Genomic DNA, 18,194 nt, shown 5'->3' on the forward strand with positions numbered 1-18,194 from the left:
CTTCTTCAGTTGAAAACCTGAAATGCACGGAGGTTGCTTAGCTCAGTATATGTCACTCAAACCCATGTATTTTCATTCTTCCTCTGGGGCTTGCTCTCCTTCCCTAGCATTTGTGTATTTATCTGGTTGTTAGATAAAGGCAAATTTAGAGGCACCCTGGAATTTGTGTATATCTTACTTCATTAACTATCAATTTTTTGATTAATAATTTAAAGAAATTTTAAAGCTTTTTTAATGTATGTTGAAAATGTATTTTTTAAATTTATATTCACTAGGTTTACCATTTGTTGTTTTTAATTAAGGTAGTAGTTTGTTAACATATTTTTACTGTACTGATAATTTACATTAAACAGTACTTTAACTTTTGAAATGGTTTATTTCTTATTGAAAAATTCAGCCTGTGAATAAATTTTAAAAAAATCCTTTAAAAAAGTTACTAGTTATAATGGGTCAATATTCTTTAGGATAATAGTGTTCTTAGATGTTACTCAGATTTTTGGGTTTTGGTCTGTCAGGCAAAGTAATTATTAAGATTATAGGAAGAGTTTGCCAAGGTCTATTTGTATTAACAAAAAGAATGATCTGCCAAAGTAGGTCAAGTGCATCATTGTAAACTTTACTTTTTTTGAAATAAATGTAATCCCTTACCAAAACACTGTTTTTAATGCCAGGACTTTAGAAAATGGGCAACTTTATGAAAATGAGTTAATAATCCTTATAGATTGACTGTGTAGTCACTGGAAGTTTCTACTGTAGTAGTAGTTTCAGTCCAGTCATTCTAATTAATTTTATTGCTTAAAAATGTTACAATGAGATTGCACAGGGCACTTCTCTAGTATTCTCTTGTGTAATTCATGCTGGGAGGAGCCTGCAGCCCTGTGCTATAAAAATTATAGTTCTAAGTGTAGGATCTTTTTCTTCTCAAGTCCTGGTTCTTTTCCTGGCAGCCACTACTTTCCTGCTTGGGCCTTGGATCAAGAGATACATCACATGTTTCCTTCTTAGGGAAGAAGCCCTTGAGGTCGTGCTTCTCTGGTTTAGCAGTGTAATTGCCCATTAGGAAAGGGCCAAAAGAATTTTTGCCAAACAGTGCATGTATTAGAACTCCTTTTCCTGTGAATACTCTGTTTTCAAATCAAACGTGTAAAAAACAGCAATGTTTTGAAAAATACTAAATGGAAATGGGGTAGACTATATGTGCTTTTAGGAAGTCTTTTTTCAATGATAGTTTCTGTTAAATGAATACATACATTGAACATAAACATTTCTTTTCTGTTTTGTTTTTTAATTCCACAGTCCATGCTGTAACACTGTTTCTAAATATCTTCGGATGCTTGGCTTGGTTTTGTGTTGATCCTCCAAGAGGGGTTGATTTTGGATTGAGTATCCTGTGGTTCTTACTTTTTACTCCTTGTTCATTTGTCTGTTGGTACAGACCACTTTACGGAGCTTTCAGGTAAAATGTGTGTACTTTATCATGTGCTCTTTAAACCTGTGAAGTAAATAATTTGTAGTACACCTTAAAGGTAAAAGTGACATATGTTCATGTTTCAAGCTTTTTATTATTGTACAGTATACCTTCAGAAAAGTCCATATATAACGTCTCTGTGTATTAAGCCCATCTCTAACTTGCTGTATGTTCATTCGACCTTGTAACTAACAATATCCTGTTCTTTTCTCCCACTTGAGAAAAAAGACCAAACATGAAAATGAATGAGGGGAAAATGAGAACAAACTTAAGTCTTAATATTTGTGAAAGATTCTTTTCCATAAGAATATTTTATTCCTATTTTTGCCTTCAAAAAAAAGTCAAAAGTGGTGATTAATCCTAATTTTTTAAATGGATCTGGGTAACCTAGCTAAGGTAATATTTAAAGTGAGTCACTTTACCTAGCAACTTGGTAATTATTTTCTGTGTAAATTCATTTTTGATTTTTCAAAAGGCAGTGACATTTTAAAACCATTTAGACTGTAAGATTAAGTATACTATTTTGCATGATATATTTTAATGAATGGGTAGGATAAACATTTCCTAAGTGCGTGTTCTATGGGCTGTTACTAAGTGTTGTAGGAAAAAATGCTCATTAGCTTAAGTTTGGGAAGTTAAGTGGGATAATAAAACTAAATAAGTTTCTTCATTTCAGAATTTCTTAGGTTTCTTTAAGAGCTTAGTGTGCTTTGTGGTGTAACCGTGAAACCATTATATGTGTCTGTATGTGAGGTATCTTTTATTGCTTCAGAAAATAAACATTGGGGAATGCTGATTTAGATGCTAGCCTTAGATGAGTCCATGCATTCAGTTGTCGATCGGCTTACTTTTTATTTGAGTAAACTCGTTTATGAATGACAAACCTTTTTCAGCTCGCATGCACATGGAGCAACATTACTATGAAATAGGCGTGTATTGTGCAGACGATGTATTAGAGAAATTAGAGGGCTACATTCAGTTGTTTAACTTATTTTCCTTTTCAACAAAAACTATCGTTGATTATCCAGAATGTGTATCACCGCCTCCCCCACCTCTGCTCTTCTCAGTCCCCCAAACTCTTGCCAAATGGAATTAGAAATGAAAACATGGAAACCGAAAATGAAAAGGAAGGAAATGGGGAAGATTAGGGAATTTGGAGAAAAAAGTGTCGTGCAACAGAAAACTAAATTGGTTAGAAATGGAATGAAGGGAAAAAAATATATGGGCGGAAGGAAGGAATCTTTGGATCTAATGGAAAATAACAGATTGGTTGTCAAAAACTACCTCAGTTTTTTAGCATACAGGTCTTTAATAAATTTTAGGCTTTTGGCAGGGAATTGCAACTAGTATTGTAAAATTGTTTTCACGGGGAAGTCAGAATCACTTTTCTATATTGTTTTGAAGTGAGGAAGTATATTTTAAGTAACTCTTTGTATAGTTAAAAACAGAACAACTGTTTGAAAATTAGAATTAGACTGATTTTACCTTTGTAATAATTTGGATAGATTACATAGAGGAAGATTTGTACACTCTTGGAAGTTAAAGTCCAGATAGTTCAGTAAGTGCTGGCATGTGGAATTTATAGCTCTCTAAGTGCTATAAATTGAAGTGATTTAAAAATACTCATTTATATTAGTGTAGTAAGTGTATATGAGATTAATTTTACTGTCTTGTTGTCCAGAAACAGAAAGATGGGTCGATCAAATGAAAGAAACAAAGTCTATTAAAAAATATGTTTAGCTTCCTTAAATAGTAAAAGTAGAAAAAACGACAGACTCTGAGGTTTCTGTTTCATCAATGTAGTATACTAGCTGTGCATCTTTCTACTTTTACTATTTAAGGAGGCTAAACATATTTCTCTATAGAATTTGTCTGCCTCATTTGATCAACCAACTTTTTTCTTTCTGGACAAGAAGATAGTAAAACTCATTTCATAGCTGTGCTTTTATATGAACTAACTATACATATATTTAAAATCCTGAAAGATGATGCTATGAAAGTGCTGCACTCAATATGCCAGCAAATTTGGAAAACTCAGGAGTGGCCGCAGGACTGGAAAAGGTCAGTTTTCATTTCAATCCCAAAGAAAGGCAATGCCAAAGAATGCTCAAACTACCGCACAATTGCACTCATCTCACATGCTAGTAAAGTAACGCTCAAAATTCTCCAAGCCAGGCTTCAGCAATACGTGAACCGTGAACTTCCTGATGTTCAAGCTGGTTTTAGAAAAGGCAGAAGAACCAGAGATCAAATTGCCAACATTCGCTGGATCATCAAAAAAGCAAGAGAGTTCTAGAAAAACATTTATTTCTGCTTTATTGACTATGCCAAAGCATTTGTGTGGATCACAATAAACTGTGGAAAATTCTGAAAGAGATGGGAATATCAGACCAGCTGACCTGCCTCTTGAGAAACCTGTATGCAGGTCAGGAAGCAACAGTTAGAACTGGACATGGAACAATAGACTGGTTCCAAATAGGAAAAGGAGTACATCAAGGTTGTATATTGTCACCCTGCTTATTTAACTTCTATGTAGAAAGAGAGAGAGAAACACTGGACTGAAAGAAGCACAAGCTGGAATCAAGATTGCTGGGAGAAATATCAATAACCTCAGATATGCAGATGACACCACCCTTATGGCAGAAAGTAAAGAGGAACTAAAAAGCCTCTTGATGAAAGTGAAAGAGGAGAGTGAAAAAGTTGACTTAAAGCTCAACATTCAGAAAACGAAGATCATGGCATCCGGTCCCATCACTGCATGGGAAATAGATGGGGAAACAGTGGAAACAGTGTCAGACTTTATTTTTTTGGGCTCCAAAATCACTGCAGATGGTGACTGCAGCCATGAAATTAAAAGACACTTATTCCTTGGAAGAAAAGTTATGACCATCCTAGATAGCATATTCAAAAGCAGAGACATTACTTTGCCAACTAAGGTCCATCTAGTCAAGGCTATGGTTTTTCCAGTAGTCATGTATGGATGTGAGAGTTGGACTGTGAAGAAGGCTGAGCGCCAAAGAATTGATGCTTTTGAACTGTGGTGTTGGAGAAGACTCTTGAGAGTCCCTTGGACTGCAAGGAGATCCAACCAGTCCATTCTGAAGGAGATCAGTCCTGGGATTTCTTTGGATGGAATGATGCTAAAGCTGAAACTCCAGTACTCTGGCCACCTCATGCGAAGAGTTGACTCATTGGGAAAGACTCTGATGCTGGGAGGGATTGAGGGCAGGAGAAGAAGGGGACGACCGAGGCTGAGATGGCTGGATGGCATCACGGACTCGGTGGACATGAATCTGAGTGAACTCCGGAAGTTGGTGATGGATAGGGAGGCCTGGCGTGCTGCAATTCATGGGGTCGCAAAGAGTTGAACACAACTGAGCAACTGAACTGAACTGAGCTATACATATGGGAGCTTCCTTGGTAGCTCAGCGGTGAAGAATCTACCTGCCAGTGCAGGAGACACAGGTTCAATCCCTTGGTTGTAGTATCCCCTGGAGGAGGAAATGCAACCGACCCCACTATTCTTGCTTGGGAAATCCCATGAACAGAGAAGCCTGGCAGGCTACGGTTCATGGGGTCGCAAAGAGAGTTGGACAGGACTTAGTGACTAAACAGCAACAGCAGCAGCTTACGCATAAAGAAGGAAGGCGAACCAGTCTTTACATTCCTTCATGACTATTTGAGAGCAATATTTTAGAAATACTTTCCTTTTATTAGGACAGCTTAATGTTTATATTTTTTAAATTTATTTTTAATCGAAGGATAATTGCTCTACAGTATTGTGTTGGTTTCTGCCATGCATCAACATGAATTAGCCACAGGTATACATATGTCCCCTCCCTCTTGAACCTCCTTCCCTCCTCCTACCCCCCCCCCCCCAACTCCCGCAAGTTGTCACAGAGTACCAGGTTTGAGCTCCTGCATCATGATAGCAAATTCTCACTGGCTATCTATTTTGTGTATGGTAGTGCATATGTTTCTATGTTACTCTCTCCATTTGCCCCACCCTCTCCTTCCCCCTCCCGTGTCCGGAAGTCTTTTCTCTATGTCTGTGTCTCATTGCTGCCCTGCAAATAGGCTCATCAATGCCGTCTTTCTGGATTATGCATTAAAATATGATACTTGTTTTTCTGACTTCACTCTGTATGATAGGCACCAGGTTCATCCACCTCATTAGAACTGACTCAAATGCATTCCTTTTATGGCTGAGTAATATTCCATTGTATAAATATACCGCGGCTTCTTTATCCATTCATTCGTCAGTGGACATCAGGTTGCTTCTGTGTCTTTGCTGTTGTAAATAGTGCTGCATTTTACATTGGGATACATATGTCTTTTTCAGTTAATGGTTTCCTCAGGGTATATGCCCTGTAGTAGGATTGTTGCGTCATATGGTAGTTTTATTCCTGTTTTTTAAAGAAATCTCCATACTGTCTTCCATAGTGGCTGTATTGATTTACATTCCCACCAGTGGTGCAAGAGGGTTCCCTTTTCTCCACACCCTCTCCAGCATTTGTTGTTTGTAGATTTTTTGATGATGGCCATTCTGACTGGTGTGAGGTGATTCTTCAGTGTAGTTTTGATTTGCATTTCTCTAACGCTGGACGATGTTGAACATCTTTTTGTGTGCTTATTAGCCATCTGTATGTCTTCTTTGGAGAAATGTCTGTTTAAGTCTTTTGCCCATTTTTTGATTGGGCTCTTTGTTTTCCTGATGTGATCTGTATGAACTGCTTATATATTCTGGAGATTAATCCTTTGTTGGTTGTTTTGTTTGCTATTATTTTCTTCTACTCTGAGGGTTGTCTTTTAATCTTATTTATAGTTTGCTTTGCTGTGAAACTTTTAAGCTTAAGTCCCATTTGTTTATTTTTATTTCAAAGAGGATCTTATGATGCATGTTGAAGAGTGTACTTCCTTTATTTTCCTCTATGAGAGCTTTATAGTTTCTGCCTTACATTTAAGTCTTTAATCCATTTTGAGTTTATTTTTGTTTATGATGTTAGGAAGTGCTCTCTTTTCATTCTTTCACTTGTAGCTTTTTCAGTTTTCCCAGCACCACCTATTGAAGAGGCTTACTTTTTAAAACATATTCTGTACCTTGTAAAAATTTCTTAGAGGTTTTATTAGGTAGATTCAGCTTCTAGAATTTATCTGTGAGTTTGGAACTAACTAGAAAGATCCCTGTTAGGTAACTGAAGTAGCTGTTGTGATGCCTTTGGACATTATTCTATTTATGAAACTCTCTTCAGAGTATATGTTACATATATCATTTTAACCAGTCTGATACTCTGGTTTCTTGGTACACAGGTAACAAAGCAAAAACATTAATAAGAAGAAAGAACTTATATATGTATGAGCCATGCTCATATTAATATAAATAAATGATTGTTAAATAAATGAAGCAGAAGGGACAAATCTTCCCTAATGAAGACTTCCAAAAATGTGTTTTGGGGTTGGAATAGTCACTGGGATGAGCAGAAATGGAGTAAACTTTGGACAGTTGAAAATCTTGCCAAAGAATCAACTTCTGTATTTAAAGATGTTGTGTATGTTTAAAGATATTGTGTTGCAATCAAGTGAGTAGCTAATTCTAGGAATTCAAGATCGGTTTAAGATTAGAAAATTAGGTATCGGAATTCACCATATGATCATCTTAATTGATGCGAAAGAAACATTTGACAAAATCCAAAAAGCTTCACTTTCATGATAAAAACACTCAAAGTTAGAATAAAAGGTAACTGTCTCAACTTGATAAAGGGCATCTATGAAAAACTAACATTTAACATCATACTTAATGGTGAAGGACTAAAAGCTTTCTGTTTAAGATCAAGAACAAGATAAAGATGTTTATTCTCACCACTTACTTTAAACTTTGTAGTAGAGGTTCTCACCAGTATAAACAGGTCAGAAAACCAAGTAAGAAGCCTCACAGTAGAAAGGAAGGAGTAAACTGACTTTATTCACAGATGATGTAATCATCTATGTAGAAAATGTAAATGAGAGATACACCTTGTTAATGGATTGGAAGACTCAGCATTATTATATGGTGTGAATTCTCCCCAAATGGATCTATAGACTCAGTGCAGTCCCTATAAAAATCCCGTTAGGTTGTTTTATAGAAATGAACCAGGTGATTCTAAAAGATATATAGAAATGTAATAGCCTAGCATAGCCAAAACAACTTCGAAAAAAGACTTTGAAAAGCAAAACTGGAGGATTAACATACCTAATTTGAAGACATTCTAGAAAACTTAAGCAATCATGATGGTGTGATACTGACATAAAGGTTGACAAATAGAAGAATGAGACAGAGTGTCCAGAAATAAACCCACCCATATATAGATAAGTGATTTTTTTAAGAAAGGTACAAAGGTAATGTAGTGCAGAAAGAACAGTCTTTTTAAGAAATGATACTGGAATAATTGCATTTATATGTGTAATAAAAGAACTTTAATCCATCCCTCATACTTTATCTTAAAGCTTAACTCAAAAAGGGGACATAATGTTAAACCAACAAATATAAAACTTCTTGAGAAAACAAGAAAAAAATCTTTGTATCTTTGGCACAGATTTCTTAGATAAAACAATAAAATCAAGGTTCATAAAAGGGCAAATTGATAAATTTGAGTCCATAAAAAGATAAAACTTTGTTCTTTAAAAGGCATCCTTAAGAGAATAAAAAGGCACAATCTGGGAGAAAATTCTGCAAAGCATTTATCTGATAAAAAGACCTGTATATTCAAACTCACAAAACTCAACAGTAAGGGGAAAAAGGAAATTAAAACCTTGTAAAAATATTTTGATAGTTCGCCACAGGAGATGTATGATGACGAAAATGTGGATGAAAATGTGCTCAACATTAGTTATTAGGGAAATGCAAATTTAAATTGAGTTACCGCTGTATAACTCTTAGAATGGCTAAAATTTAAGGAATTGATTGTGTGAAGTCTTAATGTGGAGGTACTGGAATTCTCATATACTCCCATTGAGAATATGAAGTAGAACAACAACTTTGAAAAACAATTTTACAGTTTCTTAAAAAGTTAAACTTATCTCTAACGTGGGTTCTAGCCATTCCACTTCTAGGTAATTATTTACCAGGAAAAAAAATAAGTGTTCGTATGTGGACATATACATGAATGTCCATGGCAGCTTTATTTGTAGAAGGAGAAACCATGAACAGTCTAACTGTCCACCAGCAGATGAATGAATAGGTTAACTAGCATACTGTGCAGTGGAATACTACTCAGCAGTGAAGAGGAACGGACTTTCGTTACATGGCAACAGCATGAGTGAATTGGAAAATAACTGTGCTGAATGAAAGCAGGCAGACAAGGAAAAAATATATACTATATGATCCCATTTAAATGGAACTCTTAAAATATGTAACTGTTGTGACAGAAAGCAGTGGGTGGGGAGGGAGGAATTAACCAGGTACACAAAACTTTGGACTATGTTCACTGTTTTGATTAGAAAATGTTCATGGTTATATACTTAAGTCAAACCTTTCAGAAGTGTATATTTTAAACACTTGCAGTTTATTATATGTTAATTATAATTCAGTGAAGCTATTTAATAAAAAATGAAAACAAAATAATTTTTCTTTTGCCAAGATATTTTGTGGTGCAGTTGGAAATTGGTGAGAATAATAACATTGTCTAGCATTTGGGTAGACAGTTCAGGTAGTTGCCACTGATACTTTTTAAAATGTTTTTTTAATTTTTTATGTCAGTCTACATGTGAATGTAAAAATATTGAGAAAAATGATGACATTTTCCCTTTCTTTTTCTCCCTACTCCCCTTCTTTCCCCCTTTGTTTTTAAAAACAGGAGTGACAGTTCATTCAGATTCTTTGTATTCTTTTTCGTCTATATTTGTCAGTTTGCTGTACATGTACTCCAGGCTGCAGGATTTCATAATTGGGGTAACTGGTAAGTCATTTACTTTAATTACTCTAGTTATAATCTCATCTTCTAATATCTTCATATAATTTTTGAATTCCTAAAAAGTATTTGACATAGAAAAACCAGATTAGCTAAAGTAAACAAATATTTAAAAAAGCAATTAAAAAATTTCCTAAGGACTAACCTTTGAAGGAATTTAAGAAAAGAGTACTTGTTCTGTGTAAAGTGCTATTTTAGGTATGTAAACATGCATTTTCCTAGACACATACCTGCAAACACACACGCACATGTCTGAGAAGTAGAGTCACTGCATGCTTGCTTAGGATCTGTCTTTAAACAATAGGCTCATTCTTAGTATGGCGAAATGCTCGCTCAGTGGGGGCCCCTCAGGAACTGAGACTGTTTAGACCCCAGTTAGAAGGTAATCAATTTTATGTCTCTCTTCAGATACTCTGGAGCCAACGTTCTTTGGGTGAAATGGTACATAGAAGAATACATATTTATAAAATCATCCCTCTCTTTCTCATAACTGTTGCATACAGTTGAATTTTTGTAAGCTAAAAGCATATACAAAGCAACTTTGCTACAAACTGATCATGTAACTAGAGTGTATTTGAAGACTTGAATGTAGTATGTGACTACTGAATTAGAGTAGACACTGAAGGTCAGACAGCTGTTGATAGCTTTGCAGATCTAACGAGCACATATACATGCATATAATTTATTAGGGCATTTTAAGTCAGAAAAAGTAGTGTTCATTATCATTTAAAAATTTTTAGTCTTTAGCATTTGACGGAAAGGAGATGTTTTAAATGTTTAATTAAGAAACACACTGTTTATGTTAACAGTGCTTTTTTATTTATAATGAAGCCAAAATAATTTCTTTTGCTTTTTAGTACAGACTTAGGAAGAAGTGTTAAAACTGAGCATAGAGGCATGTGAGGTGACCAAATAGCGCACAGGAATCTGCTACTGAGGTTGCATACAAGGTGACCTGTTATAAGATAGATCTCATGTAATTCAGCAGACGTTAAAAAATTAAGCTGTTTATTCTGAGATAATTGTTGAGTCACAGACTCTGTAAGAAATAATGAGAGATCCCCAAGTATCCTTTATTCAGTTTTCCCCAGTGGTAACATAATTGTAAAGCTATGGTATAGTATCAAAATCAAGATCTTGACATTGATACAGTAAAGACAGAGGATATTTTCATCACCAAAAGATCCTTTATTCTGCTGTTTATTGCCACACTCACTTCCCTCCTTAACACTAGCAGTCACTGATCTGCTTGACCCCTCAAGTATGTTATACGAATGGATGCATACAGTATGTAGCCTTTAGTTTTCTTCACTAAGCATAATACTCTGGAGATCCATCCAGGTTGTTGTGTCTATGAGTAGTTATCCCTTTTCATTGCTGAAGAGCATATGGTATGGATAGACCACAGTTTGTTTAACCATTCTCCAGTTGAAGGACCTTGGATTGTTCCTAGTTTGGGGCTATTCTGCTATAAACATTCATGAACAAGCTTTTGTGTGAACATAAATTTTCATTTCTCTGTGATAAGTACCCAAGAAGAAGAGTGAAATTGCTGGTTCATATAGAAGTTGCATGTTTTTTATTTGTATTTATTTATTTGAAAATGATTTTTACCCCCCTGGGGCTGTTCCCTAACAAGGGATTAAACCAGTGAGAGTGCAGAGTCCTAACCACTGCACTGCCAGGGAGTTCCGTGTTTAGTGTTTTTAAAAAACTATTTTCCAGACAGTGTTCACCAGAATAGCTGCACCATTTTACAGTTCCAGCAACAACATAGGAGTGCTTCAGCGCCACATCTTCACCAGACTCTGGTGTTGTCACTCATTTTTTTTTCCAAGCCATTCTGATAGCTGTGTAGTGATGTCACACTGCGGTTTTAATATTTATTTCTCTAATGTCTTATGTTTTATCTTTTTTGTGCTTGTTTGCCATCTTTATATCCTCTTGGTGAACTGTCTCTTCTACTTTCTAATTGAAATTTTTTTAATTTTAAAGATTTACTTTTAAGGTTGAGATTTGAAGGTTCTTGAAGATCCCCTGGAGAAGGGAATGGCAATCCACTCCGGCATTCTTGCCTGGAAAATCCCATGGATGGAGGAGCTTGGTGGGCTACAGTCCATGTGGTCGCAAAGAGTCAGACACAACTTTACTTTATATATTTTGAATGCTAGCTCTTTGTTGAATATGTGGTTCTCAAATATTTTCTTACATAATTAAACAGAATTTAAAATAAACTTAAAAAAATTATAATGAACTCAGTTTTAAAAAATGTAAAATCTTGTGTTCATATTTAAGGCTCTGGATTTTGGTGCTTAGGTTTGAATTCAGACTGTGCTGTTTTTATTAGCTGTGTGGCCTTGGGCAAGTCACTGGATAATCTTGGTGACTCAGTTTCTCATCTGTGAAATAGGGATTAAATATAACATATATCATAAGGGGTTGTGAGAATTAAATGAGTTAATGCATACAGAGAACTAAAATGTTGCCTGGCTCATAAGTGCTGAATATGTGTTAGTTATTATGTGATTGTTTTTAAAATTGTGTGTTAACTTATTTGCCTAATTGTACTTTTTAAAAATTTTATAGTGGTTGGATTTCATCCCTTACTGGTCTCAACAAAAGTATTCCTGTTGGAATCATGATGATAATTATAGCAGCACTTTTCACAGCATCAGCAGTCATCTCACTAGTTATGTTTAAAAAGGTAAGTGAAGTTTCATTATGTCTGTAAATTTTTTTAGTGAACCTGATATTCAGTTCTCATTTTCCCATCTTGTTAATTTAGTGTAACCTCAAGTCATTTTATTGTTGTTCTTATGCAAGTTTGCTCTCCGAAGATTACTTTTCACAATTAAAAGTTATGTATAGAATGGGCGTCCCTGGTGGTCCAGTGGTTAAGACTGCTCCTAGCGCAGGGGGCGTGGGTTCAATCCCTGGTTGAGGAAGATCCTGTATGCTGAATGGTGAGGCCCCCCCCCCCCAAAAAAAAAGGGTTATACATAGATAAATTTTAGAAAATTGCATCACATTTTAAACTTCCTGTAAAAAAGGAGTATTTTAAACTTTTATTAACCGAAACCTTCTTGTATTGATTAAAGAATCAACCTCATTTAAAAAACTTGTTATCTTTCTGTATATTCTGATTTCTTTTTTTGAACGTGGCATAGTAGCTCAGTTAATAAATAGAAGTAACCATTCTGTGTGTAGTGCATACGTTTTATTTGTATTTAAAATTTGAAAATGCTAAATTATTTTACCTAAGAGTATAAAGTGAGCTGGTAACAGATTCAGGCTGTAATACAGATTGAATTTTGGTTTTAGTAAAAATCCCAGTTAGCTATACAGTTGGCCCTCTATAGCCACAGGTTCCATATCCTCTAATTTGAGTAACTGTAAATTGAAAATATTAGAGGAAAAAATTCCAGAAAGTTCCAAAAAGCAAAACTTGAATTTGCTCCACATCGGCAACTATTTAGATACTACCTAATTGGCTTAATAACTGTTTACATTGTATTAGAGTATATAAGTAATCTAGAGGTGATTTCAAGTATACATACAGGGAGGATGTACATAGGTTATATGCAAATACTGCCCCACTTCGTATAGGGGACTTGAGAACATCCTTAGATTTTTGGTACCCTTTTGTGTGAGGGTAAGGGATATCATGGAACCAATACCCCACAAATACTGAAGGATGACTTTCCTCCTATAGAATTCCCATGGCTGTTTTTATTGCCTTAAAAAATGATTACATAGGGTAGGGGAAAAAAATAATTGTTTTTATTTTATATGAAGTTTTACTGTGTTTTAGATATGTAGTTCAGTTCAGTTCAGTTGCTTAGTAGTGTCTGACTCTTTTTGATCCCATGGACTGCAGCCGCCAGGCTTCCCTGTCCATCAGCAACTCCTGGAGCTTACTCAAACTCAGGTCCATCAAGTTGGTGATGCCATCCAACCATCTCATCCTCTGTCATCCCCTTCTTCTCCTCCTGCCTTCAATCTTTCCCAGCATCAGGGTCTTTACCAATGAGTCAGTTCTTTGCATCAGGTGGCCAGAGTATTAGAGTTTCAGCTTCAGCATCAGTCCTTCCAAAGAATATTCAGGACTGATTTCCCTTAGGATGGACTGGTTGGATCTCCTTGCTATATTATTACATCATCTAATACATTAGACATATATTAATATACATTTCTACTTTATGGATGTATAACTGCTTTACAATGCTGTGCTAGTTTCTGGTGTACAGGGAAGTGAATCAGCTCTGTGTGCACATACGTCCCCTCGCTCTTGGCCTCCCTCCGCCCCTCTAGGTCGTCACAGCACCAAGCTGAGACCCCTGTGCTGTGCGCCAGCTTCCCACGTGTGTGTCGTACACGTGGTAGTGTGTGTGTGTCACTCCCAATCTCCCGGTTTGTCACACTCTCCCCTTCCCCTGCTGTGTCCACACGCCCCTTCTGTCTGTCTGCGTCTCTAGTCCCACCCTGGAAATTGGTTCATCTGTACCATTTTCCTAGATCCCACATGTTCCAACATGGTATAGAAACCTTGTGAATAACACCTCTGTTTTAAAATGATACTTTTTGATGTGTCTCACATTAAAATAACATTGTTTTTCCTTTAATTTACTCTCTAGTAACTTAGAATGTATACAAGGATTGCATAGAAATAACTGTACCTTTTATTTAGGAAAACTGCATTCTTGAAATATTTGGCTTGTATGTTTGCCTTTAATCCTTCTCAAAACTGTGAAACTTAGGCTATATTCTTCCTGTCCATATTTTCCTACATTTAAGCTTTTACTCCCTTTTAGACATACATATGCATAACTATTGAAACTCTGCTTTCTGAAGTTACTAATTCCGTTTTCCTCCTCCTCGGACTCGGAAGCCTTCTGGGTGGCAGGTGGCCCCTCTTCCTCAGCTGTCTTAATTATGTCCTGATTCTCCTGCCTCTGAGACTAGTCTTCCGCCTCCATTTCTTCGTTCCGCTCATAAGTAAAAGTCGTCTCCAGGGCAGTCAGTTCTCTGCGCTCTGTGCTTTTGCTGTGCAGGCTCTTTTCCCTTGGGGACTTCAGCCTTCTGCGTTGTTTCAGTCTCTCCCCACCCGCGTGGCCTAGGGTCTTGGAGGTGAAAGAGTGCTTTACCCAGCCGTTTAGTGGCACCTTCAGGTGACTGTGCCCTGCTCTGGTTGATTGGTGCCATTGTCTCACAGTAATGCACCATAAACTCATCCTCTTTTCAGAACTAGCAGAACTTCCAGAAATTCCAGTTCATATTCAAAGAAACATTTGTTAGTGCCACATATTGCATGATTCCATTTACGTGAAATGTCTAGGGCTGGGCTGGAGGGTGACTGCAAACAGGTATTGCTCAGTCGCCAAGTTGTGTCTGGCTCCTCGCAACCCCACGGACTGCAGCACGCCAGGCTTCCCTGACCCTCAGACGGTTATAGAATTTCCTTTTTGGAGGTGATGAAAATGTTCTAAAATTAGATTGTATGTATACACACATATATTCACAACACTGAATATACTAAAAACCATTGAATGGTATACTTTACAAGGCTGAATTGTATAGTATGCAGAATTTATCTCAAGCAGTGTTTTAAAAAGAAAATTTATTGAGTGCCAGTTGTGAATGGGAGATTCTGAGTACTTTCTCATGTGATTGCGTTTAACACTTACGGCGGTGCTTGTCAGTGCTTCCATGACCTTTTAGTCACTGTCTTAGACACTGTCTTGGTGTCTGCTCCATCATTCTCTCTTCTTTTCCATTTCCAACCTCAGCTAACCCAGAAATGGTTTTTACAAATAACTCATACCCCACTTCCTTCAGTCCACTTTTTGTATAGTTACTATATTAATCTATAAAACAAAAATAATCCCAAACAAACCCAGCACTTTGAAGCTTTTTGAAAGTGAACCTCATGCTGGGAAATGAGGTGGTGGTTGTGGTCGTGGGGCTGGGGTGGCCTTTCACAGCGCTGCTGGAGCTGGACTTTCTACTCCACTTGCGGTGTGCTGCTTGGCTTCTTCAGCCCGTCCTGGACACTCCTTTGTCTCAGTTTTGTGCATGGCATCCTTGACCTCTGGGCTGCTCTGTCAATCGAAGACTTACAAGCACTCTTGCAAGACCTGGTTCCAGTTTCGTATTCTTTGTAAAATAAGGAATTTAAATTGAGATGATTTTATGAAGTATAATAAATGGAGATAATTATAGTTTGGCCAGATTTCTTATTTGTAATGGCAAGAATTTCTCTTAATTTAATAGCAGTTGAGATCCAATGAAAGCACCTGATTTTTCTTTTTATTTTCTTTTCCATGCTTGCTCAAAACTTGCTGTTTTTTCCTTCCCTTTCAGTTTCATTGAGATATAAATGACATACAGCTTTATGTCAGTTTAAGGTGTGCAGCATAATGGTTTGTACACTTACATATACATATATATGCATATATGTAAGCATGGTACAGCACACTTACATATATCATGAAGTGATTCAATAAGTATAGCAAACATCCATCATCTTATATAAGTACAAAATAAAAAGCTTTAAAGATTTTCCCTTGTGATGAGAGCTCTTAGGATTTACTCTTGACAGTTTTCATGTATAATATACAGTTTGGTTCAGTTGCTCAGTTGCGTCCGACTCTTTGCAACCCCATGAACCGCATGCAGCACACCAGGCCTCCCTGTCTATCATCAACTCCCGGAATTTACCCAAACTCATGTCCATCGAGTTGGTGATGCCATCCAACCATCTCATCCTCTGTCATCCCCTTCTCCTCTTGTCCTCAATCTTTCCCAGCATCAGGGAGTTTTCAAATGTGTCAGCTCTTCGCATCAGGTGGCCAAAGGATTGGAGTTTCAGCTTCAACATCAGTCCTTCCAGTGAACAGCACGGACTGATCTCCTTTAGGATGGACTGGTTGGATCTTCTTGCAGTCCAAGGGACTCTCAAGAGTCTTCTCCAACACCACAGTTCAAAAGCATCATTTCTTTGGTGCTCAGCTTTCTTTATTGTCCCACTCTGGCATCCATACATGATTACTGGAAAAACCATTGATGGACTTTTGTTGACAAAGTAGTGTCTCTGCTTTTTAATAAGCTGTCTAGGTTGGTCATAACTTTCCTTCGAAGGAGTAAGCATCTTTTAATTTCATGGCTGCAATCACCATCTGCAGTGATTTTGGAGTCCCCCAAAACAAAGTCAGCCACTGTTTCCACTGTTTCCCCATCTATCTGCCAAGAAGTAAAGGAAGTGGATGCCATGATCTTCGTTTTCTGAATGTTGAGCTTTAAGTCAACTTTTTCACTCTCCTCTTTCACTTTCATCAAGAGGCTTTTTAGCTCCTCTTCACTTTCTGCCGTAAGGGTTGTGCCGTCTGTTTATCTGAGGTTATTGATGTTTCTCCCAGCGATCTTGATTCCAGCTTGTGTTTCTTCCAGCCCAGCGTTTTTCATGATGTGCTCTGCATATAAGTTGAATAAGCAGGGTGACAATATACAGCCTTGACGTTATATTTTCCATGTTGTACATTGCATCTCTAGTACTTACGTATGTTATATCTTGAAATCGGTACCTTTTGAAGGGGAGATTGAATCATCCAGCCCCCCCCCCAACCCCAGCCCTGCTCATATAACCTCAAATTTGACATCTTTTTCTATGAGTGAGTTTGTTTTGAAGTATAATTGACCTGTAGCACTGTGTGTGTTTCTGGTGTACAACATGGTGATCCGTTATTTCTGTATGTGTCGAAATGATCATCGTAAGAAGTCTAACTGCCGTCTCTCATGATACAAAGACAGTTTATTATTGACTGCATTCCCCACACTGTATCTTTTTTTACTGCTTTATTTTTTATTGTTATTTTTTAAAATTTTACTTTATTTTACTTTACAATACTGTATTGGTTTTGCCATACATCAACATGAATCCGCCATGGGTATACATGAGTTCCCAATCCTGAACCCCCCTCCGTTCCTCCTCACACCATCTCTCTGGGTCATCCCAGTGCACCAGCCCCAAGCATGCTGTATCCTGCATTGAACCTGGACTGGTGATTTGTTTCTTACATGATAGTATACATGTTTCAATGCCATTCTCCCAAACCATCCCACCCTCTCCCTCTCCCACAGAGTCCAAAAGTCTGTTCCATACATCTGTGTCTCTTTTGCTGTCTCGCATACAGGGTTATTGTTACCATCTTTCTAAATTCCATATATATGTGTTAGTATACTGTATTGGTGTTTTTCTTTCTGGCTTACTTTACTCTGTATAATAGGCTCATTTCATCCACCTCATTAGAACTGATTCAAATGTATTCTTTTTAATGGCTGAGTAATACTCCATTGTGTATATGTACCACAGCTTTCGTATCCATTCGTCTGCTGATGGACATCTAGGTTGCTTCCATGTCTTGGCTATTATAAACAGTGCTGCGATGAACATTGGGGTACACGTGTCTCTTTCAATTCTGGTTTCCTCGGTGTATATGCCCAGAAGTGGGATTGCTGGGTCATATGGCAGATCTGTTTTCAGTTTTTTTAAGGAATCTCCACACTGTTCTCCATAATGGCTGTACTAGACACTGTATCTTTAAAAAAAAAAGTCCTTTGAGGGGGTATGTGGCCATAGTTTATAACCACTAGGGGTCAGGCTTTTCATAAGCAGTTAATGCCCTCTAAAAGTTATCTATGCACAGTTTTGGCTCTAGAAGAGTTAGTTTCTTTTTATTAGGCTATTCTGTGTCTCCAGCACCAGGTGAACCGTGATCTGTGGT

The 18,194-nt window shown here is 37.0% G+C and overlaps 1 protein-coding gene across 5 annotated transcripts in view; it reads left to right on the plus strand.

The window, feature by feature from the left end:
• Positions 1–18,194, plus strand: part of SCAMP1 (secretory carrier membrane protein 1) — a 148,390-nt gene that overhangs the window by 85,357 nt on the left and 44,839 nt on the right. For all 5 annotated transcript variants that reach the window (XM_027971482.2, XM_060418764.1, XM_042252006.1 and 2 more), the window contains 3 exons: positions 1,297–1,456; positions 9,301–9,402; positions 12,001–12,118. In XM_027971482.2, the coding sequence (XP_027827283.1) occupies positions 1,297–1,456; positions 9,301–9,402; positions 12,001–12,118 (380 nt within the window). The remainder of the gene's footprint in view (positions 1–1,296; positions 1,457–9,300; positions 9,403–12,000; positions 12,119–18,194) is intronic.

Source organism: Ovis aries, chromosome 7 (genome assembly GCF_016772045.2).
Source record: "Ovis aries strain OAR_USU_Benz2616 breed Rambouillet chromosome 7, ARS-UI_Ramb_v3.0, whole genome shotgun sequence".
NCBI lineage: Eukaryota > Metazoa > Chordata > Mammalia > Artiodactyla > Bovidae > Ovis > Ovis aries.